Source organism: Vulpes vulpes, chromosome 6 (assembly GCF_048418805.1).
Source record: "Vulpes vulpes isolate BD-2025 chromosome 6, VulVul3, whole genome shotgun sequence".
NCBI lineage: Eukaryota > Metazoa > Chordata > Mammalia > Carnivora > Canidae > Vulpes > Vulpes vulpes.
Window position 1 is genome coordinate 65,555,907 of NC_132785.1, and position 11,122 is coordinate 65,567,028.

Here is an 11,122-nt window from a genome sequence, read left to right on the forward strand (position 1 = left end):
GCCGCCTCGGCCGCTGCGGAGCTCCGGCTCGCTGGGCCAGCCCTCCCCTCTTCCCCTCTTCCCCTCTTCCCCTCTTCCTCTCGGCCCGGCAGAGCCTGTTTCTCATTAGAGTAACGGGCGCGGTCCCCGCCCGGCTCCCGAGTGTTTGTAAACGTCTGACCCGAGGGCCTGGACTTAACCCTTGAGTTGCGGGTCTGGAGCGCCGCTGGGGGCGCAGCCCTGAGCTGGAGGGATTTAGGGTAAAGGCCGCTGCAGCCGGTTAGAGAGGTGTGAAGTAGACCTCCGGGGTTGGTGCCGGGGGTGGGGGGCGACATGGTACCTCCCACCCCCGGTGCGGCTTCCGAGTCGAGGACCTCCGCTCTAGCTCTCTCTCTCTCTCTCTCTCAGCAGGGCCCCACCAGGCCTGCCCTTCCAGGAAACTCCAGTCCAAGTCTTCCTTCCTCCCCTCGCCCAGGTGACAGGTGTCCAACCCTGAGGCCCGCACGGTCGCCGGGCTCCGGGCTCTTAGAAAACCTGGCTGGGACTTCCCAGGCTAGTCGGAGCGGGATGCTCGGATCGAAGATTCATTCCAGACTACAGTTCCAGGGAGGAGGGAGCCGACTTCCCGTGGCGGCTAATTAATGGCCCCTCTGGGTGGCTGGGACCGGGGCAGCGGTAAAGCCCGGCCTGGATCACCGCCCAGTAAGGGGCTATGGACTTTGCACAGCGCCCCAAGACGCCTAAAAGGTCTTCACCTTTGAGGGTCGGGGAGAGACGGTGGCTGGAAGGGCTGACTCGGCAGGGCTTCCAGAGAGCCGACGCAGGGCGGCCTCAGGCGAGGGATGACCTTTTCCTTTTCCGAGCAGCCCGCAGCCACTCTGAACCCCAGAGCCCGCTGGGCCTCCAGGCTTGGAGCGAAAGGGGAGGAGAGGTGTCCTTCCTGGGGAGTGGCCGGTTGCACAACTCTTTAGAACTTAAGAAAGGGTATCCCGGGGCTTCTCTGCACGATGAGCCCAGGAAGGGGCCGCTTTAAGGCGCTCGGACCCGGAGCCCCCGAACTTAGACCAAGCTGGGGGTGTGCGTGGTGGGGTGCACCCTGCGGGATGTGATTGTCACGAGTGCGGGCCAATAAGCTGCAGTACGGTCGCACCACGCTTGAGGGACCGTTCTCCAATTCAGTTTTGTTCTCTCTCTCTTTTTTCTAAGGGGAGGGACCGGAGCGAGGACAGAGGGAGGGAGGGTGGGGGAGGACGAGGGGCGCGTGGTTTTCTCATCTCATCCCTGGAGGAGGGGCTGGAGCATCCCGGGCAGCCAATCAGGGACAGGCTGGGGGGGGCGCTTTGAAGAAGTTTGGGGAAAAAAGTTTGGAAAAGTTTCTATAATAACGAGGGGGCGTCCGGAGGGAGGAGGCAGCGGCGGAGGAGGGGGCGTCTCAGAGAAGGGGAGGGAGGGAGCCACGGGTGAAGATACGGCAGCCTCCTGAGCTCCCCCCTCCCACCCAGGCCGGGACCTGGGGGCTCTGGCCGGCTCCATGGGGGCAGCGAGCTGCGAGGATGAGGAGCTGGAATTTAAGCTGGTGTTCGGGGAGGAAAAGGAGACCCCCCCGCTGGGCGCGGGGGGGTCGGGGGAAGGTTAGTGCGGGGCTGGGAAGGGGGCCTTGGGGTCAGCGAAGGAAGGGCCCGGGGACCCCGAGTCTGGGGATTTTAGGGCGGCGAGCCTGGGGTGGAGGATGAGGGCCTGGGAGGTGGAGGGGAGTCGCGGGGCTCCGGGGTCTGAGGCGGTGGGGCTGGGGGCCGGGCACCACTTTCTCCTTTTTAGGTCGTGACTGGGGTGGGGGCGGGGGTGCCGTTGGCTGCGCGCCGCCTCTCGGCTGGGCCGTCTGTCACTGGGATGGGGCGCGGGGGCAAGAGCGGCCGCGAGAGCCCCGGGCGCCGTCAGGGGCAGGGGGGCCCCGAGCCTGCGGCCGGCGGATCGGGCCCGGGGCCGGCGGACCCGACGCCGCGGGCTGGGGGAGCTCCCGGGCCCCGCCACGGCGCCCCTCCCCCCCCCCCCCCCCCCGCCGGCCGCAGGGAGAGGCGGCTGGCGGGGACGGAGCCGGGGGCGGCGGCCGCGGCTCTCACGGAATCCGCGCTGCCCGCGCCCCCTCCCGGGGCCGGCCCGGCACGCCGCATCCCCTCCGCCGCACCCCGCCGCCAGATGGGGGGAGCGAGGGAGGAGCCGCCTCCCCTCGTCGCCACAGCCCCGGCGCCCCCCCCTTGGCCACCGTTGCGATGGCAACTGGGGCTCCTGCCAGCACCGTTTGGGGGTTTGGGAACCGCTGCTAATTGGGTTCATGTGTGAGTCGCCCCCAGCCCAGCGCAGCGCCTCCCTAAACACGCCTCCAGGCCCAGCTCCAGCCCCTCTCCGGCCGGCCGGCTCCCTCACCTTAAGACCCGCCCCGTCTGGTACCCCGGGTCCCAGGGCCAGGGGCTCAAGGCCTGGGACGTCTGGATCCCTGTACTCCTCGAGTCCAACTTTGTTTTTGTCTTCGTGGCTCTGAAAGGCACCTAGGAACCTGTGCTGAGGAGGGGGTGGCATAGAGGACTTGGAGGGCAGGTCACTCGAGGGACCCAGACGTCTCACCTGCTTCTCTTTGTCCCCATGTCCCGTGGCATCCCTCTCTCTGTCCCCCTCCCTTCCCATTTTGACAGAGCTGGACTCAGAGGACGCCCCGCCATGCTGCCGCCTGGCCCTGGGGGAGCCCCCTCCCTATGGCGCTGCCCCTATTGGCATTCCCCGGCCTCCACCCCCTCGGCCTGGCATGCATTCGCCACCACCCCGCCCGGCCCCCTCACCTGGCACTTGGGAGAGCCAGCCGGCCCGGTCAGTGAGGCTGGGGGGGCCGGGAGGGGCCTCCGGGGGGGCTGGGGGAGGCCGTGTTCTTGAATGCCCCAGCATCCGCATCACCTCCATCTCTCCCACGCCTGACCCGCCGGCCACGCTGGAGGACAACCCGGATGCCTGGGGAGACGGCTCCCCCAGGGATTACCCCCCGCCGGAAGGCTTTGGGGGCTACCGAGAGACAGGGAGCCAGGGCGGGGGCCCCTTCTTCAGCCCCAGCCCTGGCAGCAGCAGCCTGTCCTCGTGGAGCTTCTTCTCCGACGCTTCAGACGAGGCCGCCCTGTATGCAGCCTGCGACGAGGTGGAGTCTGAGCTGAATGAGGCGGCCTCCCGCTTTGGCCTGGGCTCCCCCTTGCCCTCGCCTCGGGCCTCCCCCAGGCCATGGACCCCCGACGACCCCTGGAACCTGTACGGTCCGAGCCCCGGAGGCCGGGGGCCAGAGGATAGCTGGCTGCTCCTCAGCGCTCCTGGGCCCACCCCGGCTTCCCCACGGCCCGCCTCTCCATGTGGCAAGCGCCGCTATTCCAGCTCCGGAACCCCGTCTTCAGCCTCCCCAGCTCTGTCCCGCCGCGGCAGCCTGGGGGAGGAGGGGCCCGAGCCACCTCCACCACCCCCACTGCCTCTGGCTCGGGACCCTGGCTCCCCCGGTCCTTTTGACTACGTGGGAGCCCCACCTGCGGAGAGCATCCCGCAGAAGACCCGGCGGACTTCCAGCGAGCAGGCAGTGGCCCTGCCTCGGTCTGAGGAGCCTGCCCCGTGCAATGGGAAGCTACAGTCAGGAGCCGAGGAGGCTGCGGCTCCTTCCGGGGGTCCTCGGAAGGAGGTGGCCGGCATGGACTACCTGGCAGTGCCTTCCCCACTGGCTTGGTCCAAGGCCCGGATTGGGGGACACAGCCCCATCTTCAGGTGAGGATTGTGCCTGGCACCACCTGTGTCTCCCGCCATCCCACTGAGGGAGCAGGAAAGTCAAGGGATGGGTTTCAAGAAAGGTCCTGGTTCTGTGCCCTTGGTATTTCAAAAGAGAATCTGAGACCAGCTTGACTGCTGCCATTTTTCCGGTTTGGGGGAGAATTAAAAGACAATACAAAACAAAATCAAAACCCCACCCCCTCCAGACATAATTTGCAAAAGGACAATCACTCCCTGTGGACCAATGAGGTAAAACCTCCCACCACCCAGAAGGATCACTTAGGTGAAGAAGGAGTGCCTCCAGTGTCCCCACCCCCCACCCTCCCCAGCTCTGTGTTGGCACTGGCTGGGCTTGAACTTGGCTGGATTTCAGCCTTATGCCGGGTGGCAGGAAGTCTCCCTTCTCTCACTTTAATTTCTAGGGCCCAGATTTATTGATTAAAAGGATAGCTGCTAATTTGAATAAAATAGCTGGCAAGTCAAAGGAAGGATTCAGATGAAAATAAGCAGTTCTTGCAGTTCTTGCAGTTCTTGCACTCCTTTCACTCTCAAAGAACCCTGCCAGCTTCAATAATCCTAAATCTTGGGATGTCAGATGGAGCTGGCTCCATCCAGGAAAATTTCCTGGGGAGGAAAACCTGAATGCCTGTTCCCCTGGGTTCTTGTAGGGCAGGGTTTCACACCCCCAGCACTATTGATATTTTGAGCAGGATAATGATTGGATGGGGCTGTGGTGGTCACAGATGACTTAGCAGCATCCCTGGCCTCTGACTACTAGACACTAGTGACACTCTTCCTCTAGCTGTGACTACCCAAAGTGTCTCCAGACATTGCCAGCCACCACCTGGAGGATGTCTTCGAGCTCAATGCAGGAAAGTTGCCCATCTGTAACCCCCAAATTTCTGGAACTAACCTATCCAGGCCCAACTAGTAGAAAAGGTGCTGGAAACAATCTTGGCTTCTGTCAGTCACTGGCTTGCTTGGCCTGCTGGATTCTAACTCCTTGGGCCTCAGTTTCTTTATTTAAAAAACAAAGGGATGAACCTCTGAGGACTTTTCTAGTTTGAAGTGGTATTTCTTTACTTGACTCTTCCTATCCAGGTCTGGGGATTAGGATTAGGATTAGGTCTAGGTTCACTTCTGTATCCGGATGAATGAACCCTTGTCACCCCAAACCTTGTGCTCAGAGCTGGAAAAAAGGGATTCTCAGGCCTGCTGCCATCTTCCATGCCCTCATCTCAAGGGACCCTGAGAGGGCTGTGTCTTCTCTCCCGTTGCTTCTGGGTTTTTGGACTGTTTTATTTCTGCTGTGATTTCCTCTCTCCCACACCCACACCCCCTCCTCCCTCACATCGCAGGGAGCTGGGCGCAGTGCTTCTCTGACTGGAGTCTGGGGCTGCAGATGCTCAGTGCTCTTCTCCTATCCAGGACCTCTGCCTTACCCCCGCTGGACTGGCCTCTGCCCAGCCAGTATGAGCAGCTGGAGCTGAGGATTGAGGTGCAGCCTAGAGCCCACCACCGGGCCCACTATGAGACTGAGGGCAGCCGAGGAGCTGTCAAAGCTGCCCCTGGTGGTCACCCTGTAGTCAAGGTAAGGGGCAGGGGGCAGGCCCCATAGCCTTTCTCTTCTCCAGTCCCAGATCCCTGCAGATGGGCTCCAGCTGGGCTGACCCATGGCAGTGCCCTTTCCCACACTCCTCAGCAATGACCCTGCAGGCGGCCTGGGGGAGGGGCTGGAGTTATGGCAGGAAGGGTGCATTTCAAGGACCCGGATATACTTTCTACTCCTCTGTCCCTCCACCCCACCCCCACCACTCTTCCCATGGGACACCAGCCTTCTGTCTACTCTGGAAAATGGTGGCGTGCCAGATGTGGGGGCTGGGTTAGGCTGAGGCCAAAGTTCACTGGGAGTTAGGTTGTCTGTTGAGTTGGGCCAGTCTCTCTTGGAAGATTTTTCCCCTTTGCCCAGCCCAGTTTGGGCCTTATTCCAAGAATAACACTGTGAACTCCAGGCCACGTTTTCTCCACAGCTGGTGCCCAGTCTCCACCCCCTACCCCCAATCCTTTTCAGGATATCCTTTATCTTTCACCATCCTCATCCCCTGGTAGACTGAAAACCCAGGGATGGCTGGAGGATGAGACAGTGGGGGATTTCAACTGGGTGGCCTCTCTCTTCCCTCTGCCAGCTCCTAGGCTACAGTGAGAAGCCACTGACCCTCCAGATGTTCATTGGCACGGCAGATGAAAGGAACCTGCGGCCTCATGCCTTCTATCAGGTGCACCGTATCACGGGCAAGATGGTGGCCACGGCTAGCTATGAAGCTGTAGTCAGTGGTACCAAAGTGTTGGAGATGACCTTGCTTCCTGAGAACAACATGGCAGCCAAGTAGGTCCCCAATTCATTTCCCCTCAGTTTTCAGGCTTTCGGGCCAACCCTCTCCATGAGGTCTAAGCTAGGACCACTCTTCCTCTTCCCAGAAGAGCTAGATCTCACCTCTAGGAGGAGGTTGCAGGCTTCTCACCATCTAGAAGAGGACTTTGGGGGCTAGGGAGCACCTTGGACAGACCACCTGTGATTAGAAAAATCACTCCCCTCAGGCTCCCAGAGGAAGTCATTCAGGGCTTTGGATGAAGGGTGGGGGCTTCCCTCTTGTGGAGGCATCACTCTTCTGGCTTCAGCTAGGGGGCTTGCCTTCCACTCTCTGCCTTCAGCATTGACTGTGCTGGAATCCTAAAGCTCCGGAATTCAGACATTGAGCTGCGGAAGGGGGAGACAGACATTGGGCGCAAGAATACACGTGTGCGGCTCGTCTTCCGGGTGCACGTGCCCCAAGGCAGCGGGAAGGTCGTCTCGGTGCAGACAGCATCAGTGCCCATTGAATGCTGTGAGCAAAGAGGCCCTGTGCCAGCTCTATGTCTCTTGCCACTCCTTCTCTGCCGGTCTGTCTGGCTTCCTACATCTTCTGCATCGTGTTCTGTGTCCTGTCTGTCCCATGGAGCCCTGAAAAGGACTCAGCACTTATTTCTGTTATGGAGGAGGTGGAGGCAGTGTTCTAATTTATCTCCGCTGCACACTCTGTCTCTGGGCTGGACTAGAGTGGCCTTGTCCTCCATCTGTCCCTGGGTGGCTCTGTGTACTTGTTTGGGTAACTCTGGCCTTAGGTGACCTTGTTCACCTCTCTCTGTCCAGGCTCCTTACCTGGTCTGTGTGACCCCAGGGACACTGTTGATTTCCTTGTGTGTCTGCTACTGGGGAGTATTCCTCCAGGGTCCTGTGGCAGTTACTCCAAGGGCGGAGGGGTTTGCAGAGGAGGCTGTCCTCTGGTACACAGCCCAGCCAGCTTCTTTCCTGCACTGCTCTGCAGCCCAGCGCTCAGCCCAGGAGCTGCCCCAGGTAGAGGCATACAGCCCCAGTGCCTGTTCTGTGAGAGGAGGAGAGGAACTAGTGCTCACTGGCTCCAACTTCCTGCCAGACTCCAAGGTGGTGTTCATTGAGAGGGGCCCTGGTGAGTACCCACGGGGTGGAAGATCTCTGGCACTGTCACTAAACTAACAAGCTGAGCCTTACCTGTAACAGAGAACAGATAGATTGCCCTTCCCATTGTCCTGATTCCCATAGGGAGATGGGTATAGCAGCAATCTCAAATGCTCAAGAGAGGGGCGCCTGGCTGGCTCAGTCAGTAGAGCATGTGACTCTTAGTCTCGGAGTTGTGAGTTCCAGCCCCACACTGGGTGTAGAGATTACTTAAAAAAATAAAAATAAAAAATAAAAATACTCAAGATGATGAACAGATGTAAGAAGTCCACATTCGTTTTATTAAAGGGGAGTCAGCTTTGACATAATTTACTCCCACGTGGATGGGCTGTAAAGAGAAGGGAAGAGGGGACTTATACCCTCACCACTCCTGAAACCCTCCTGAGTTATGGCCCTGGTGGCACAGCCATGATTACAAAGCCTGTGAAGCGCCTCAGGTCAGCTGCAGGGCTGGAGAAGGGAAGACCGAGGGGTCCAGGTAAAACCACCAATCTCCCCTAACCTTGCCCATCAGGAGCCCCCGCCCCTACACTCAATATAGCACCCTGAGACTACATCGAAGCAGGTTCAGAGGTCCTGGATCTTGAGAATGGGGTCTTATCTCATTGCCTTCCTTCAAGCTAGGACCCTTTCCTACCCTTGAACTTCCTCCCAGTACTATCATGGGAGGGGATGTTTGGAGCTGGATGGGAGGGTTCAAGAGTTGTCTCCATCATGAACTCTCTCTGGTTCCTGGGCTGGCCTTGCCATGTCTCTTGGTTTCTGTTTGCTACCTCTTCCATCCAATTGAATAAACAAGCAGTGGGCTCCTCTGTGAGCCAGGCCCCGTAGGGGACTTTTGAGTCTGGCCTCTGCTCTAGCAGGAGGAGAAATGGCAGGGGGGCAGAGGGAAGGGGCTGGGAGCTGGGCTGGAGCTCTGTGTTCCTCCTGCACAGATGGAAAGCTGCAATGGGAGGAGGAGGCCACGGTGAACCGGTTGCAGAGCAATGAGGTACCAATGTCACTAGGGCACCAATCCTGGGTGGGTAGTGGGAGAAGTCAGGAAACTCCCAACTATGTCTCTTACCCATGGGAATGGAGTCCAGAAGCTACCTTTGCTGGAGGAGGTGGCCTGGCTACTGTAGAAGCAGGCTCATCTCTAGGGAATGAATTTGATGTTACACAAATGAAAAAAAGTGAGGAGATGGAGTTTGGGTCCTTGGAAGGGCTGGGTTGAGCCTGGATCCCTGAGGGCTCCCTGGCTCATCCTGTGCTCTTTCCCAGGTGACGCTGACCCTGACTGTCCCCGAGTACAGCAACAAGCGGGTATCCCGGCCGGTCCAGGTCTACTTTTATGTCTCCAACGGGCGGAGGAAGCGCAGTCCTACCCAGAGTTTCAAGTTCCTGCCTGGTACACTCTAGGATGGCCCATGGTGGGGGTTTGGGAGGTGGGGGTGTGGGAAGCTGAGGCAGGGGCGAGAGACATGCAGTGCCCCATCATGAGGGGCCACGGGAGGACTGAAGCCTGGGGACGGAGACATGGTTGGAGGTTTTGTAGTGGGGAGACTGTTGGCCCTCTCACCAGCGTGTTCTCCTGATTTACCTTTTGCCTAGTGATCTTCAAGGAGGAGCCTTTACCGGACTCATCTCTCCGCAGCTTCCCTTCAGCACCTGGCCCCCCCTTTGGCACTGACATGGACTTCTCACCACCCAGGCCCCCTTACCCCTCCTATCCCCATGAAGACCCTGCTTATGAAACTCCTTACCTGTCAGAAGGCTTCAGCTATGGCACACCCCCTCTGTACCCCCAGACGGGGCCCCCACCGTCCTACAGACCTGGCTTGCGGATGTTCCCTGAGACCGGGGGTGCCACAGGTTGTGCCCGCCCACCTCCCGTTTCCTTCCTTCCCCGGCCCTTCCCTAGTGACCCCTATGGAGGACGGGGCTCCCCATTTCCCTTGGGGCTGCCATTCCCTCCTCCAGCCCCCTTTCGGCCTCCACTGCCTTCATCCCCACCGCTTGAAGGCCCATTCCCTCCCCAGAGTGGTGTTCACCCCCCACCTGCTGAGGGATACAATGAGGTAGGGCCAAGCTATGGCCCTGGGGAGGGGGCTCCGGAGCAGGAGAAATCCAGGGGTGGCTACGGCAGCGGCTTCCGAGACAATGTCCCTATCCAGGGTATCACGCTGGAGGAAGGTGGGTGTGCGACTGGGGGCTTCGAGTGTGAATGTGTGCAAGAGATTGCTCTGCATGTTTGCTGAGGGCTGGAGTTTGGCTTCCCAGAGATGGGGCATCCTCGGTCCCTCAGGGCCAGTCGGAGGGTCTCAGGAGGCAAGTGCTCGGTGCATGTGGCCACCTGAATCCAGTTAAACTCAGTTCCAAAGGGTGCATGGAAAACCTGCCCCAGCCCTTCTGCCTCTGCCCTCTGCCCCAGATCACAAAATCTCAGGGCTAGAAGCACTTTCCAGCTCATTTAGCATAGCTCCCTCAATTTGTGGATTTAGGCACTGAATTTCAGAGAGGGGCAGGGGGTTGCAGAGGTCCCAGTCAAGCATGCTTTCCCTTCCTCAGCTCTCCCCTGCACATAGTGATTGTGGTCAGGATTGGTGTTGAGGAGCCTTGTTATTTTGTGTCTCCTTCTTACTCCTGACTACACACACCTGCAGCCCTGCTGACAGCAACTGCCCTAACCTTGTAGGCCAAGCCAGCAGGAAAGGGCTGGGATGGGGGCCTGGGAACCCACATGGATGGAACTGAGCGAGATTTGATTGGGACCAGATATCAAGACACATTGGGGGAACTGAGGCCCAGTGGAAGAGAAGCCAGTGGAGGAGGACCCTAGAGGCATCCTAGACTGAGGCCTGCCTGGAATGGATTGGGGGTCTCTGGAAAAGGAGGGAACCAGTCCCTAGCCCAATTGTTCAACTGCCCCTCCTTTACAGTGAGTGAGATCATTGGCCGAGACCTGAGTGGCTTCCCTGCACCTCCTGGAGAAGAGCCTCCTGCCTGAAGCATCGCCTGGCAACCCCAGCTTCCCCCAGCCTTGCCCACTTTCCCTTCATCCCGGGGTGGTGGTTCCAGAAGCTTGGGGCCAACCTGGCTCCTTTCTCCAGCTTTTGTCTCCTCTCCCCTTCCCCTAGCTGAGGTGTGGCCCTTGGGCCTGGTGCTGCCTTGGAGGACTAGGATGGGAGTGGGGCCCGAGGCCAGGTGCAAGGACAGACTGAAACTGGAGTGAAGGCTGTGTCTAGTTGTGTACAGGCCACGGTGCTGGGAGGCTGGGGACAACTTGATGGATAATAAACTGCTCACTTACTAGTGCTTCAGGCTCCAGAAGTTTTTGGAGAGAGAGAGAGATGGGGCAGCTTACTCTAGCCCTGGCTCAAGAAGGCTTAAAGGTTGTATCCCAAAGAGTTTCTCAGTGGAGGGGTGCTGGGGAAGATTTGGAGGGACTCCAGAGACTCCCCAGCTGGGGTGAGGTTGGGGTCCAGGGCTGGAGGAGGCCTCTTCTCCACGTGGGTTCAGATTCCTTTAGGAGCTTTGGGATGGTGCCCAGGGACTTGTGTGTTTTCAAGTTCCTTTCTCTTGCTGCCGCTCAGATAATCCTGATTCAAGATCACGAAACACCAGTCTAGTCTCTCTCCCTCATTTGTAGAGGAGAAATCCCAGGCTCAGAGAGGGAAAGGGGTTACATAGCTAATCAACTAGCAGGGTGAACACCATACTCCTGGGCACCTTCAGATACCCTGACCCCCGGGGCTCAGGCCCCACCCAGGCCTATCTCCTTGGAGTAGGGTTGGGGGTGAGGGAGGGCTGGCATGGATCCATCTACACTGGATTCTC

At 59.3% G+C, this 11,122-nt stretch overlaps 1 protein-coding gene across 3 annotated transcripts; it reads left to right on the plus strand.

Moving 5' to 3' along the window:
• Positions 1–550: 550 nt before the first annotated feature.
• On the plus strand, positions 551–10,599 carry NFATC4 (nuclear factor of activated T cells 4). 3 transcript variants are annotated; one of them, XM_026007630.2, is made up of 11 exons: positions 551–726; positions 1,482–1,610; positions 2,670–3,765; positions 5,197–5,359; positions 5,955–6,154; positions 6,481–6,653; positions 7,134–7,274; positions 8,239–8,294; positions 8,567–8,693; positions 8,897–9,478; positions 10,225–10,599. In XM_026007630.2, exons 1-11 carry the CDS (start codon positions 621–623, stop codon positions 10,290–10,292), a joined length of 2,841 nt encoding a protein of 946 aa, XP_025863415.1. In that variant the 5' UTR covers positions 551–620; the 3' UTR covers positions 10,293–10,599. The 3 variants fall into 3 exon arrangements, with proteins under 3 accessions (XP_025863415.1, XP_025863416.2, XP_072617389.1); XM_026007631.2 differs by having other exon boundaries at positions 8,897–9,157; XM_072761288.1 differs by having other exon boundaries at positions 556–681.
• Positions 10,600–11,122: the final 523 nt, after the last annotated feature.

Coding starts and splice junctions, on each gene's coding strand:
- NFATC4 (XM_026007630.2), top strand. CDS start 621: ATGGCCCCTCTGGGTGGCTGGGACCGGGGCAGCGGTAAAGCCCGGCCT. Junction 8,694..8,896: donor GAGTTTCAAGTTCCTGCCTG/GTACACTCTAGG, acceptor CCTTTTGCCTAG/TGATCTTCAAGGAGGAGCCT. Junction 9,479..10,224: donor GGGTATCACGCTGGAGGAAG/GTGGGTGTGCGA, acceptor CCTCCTTTACAG/TGAGTGAGATCATTGGCCGA.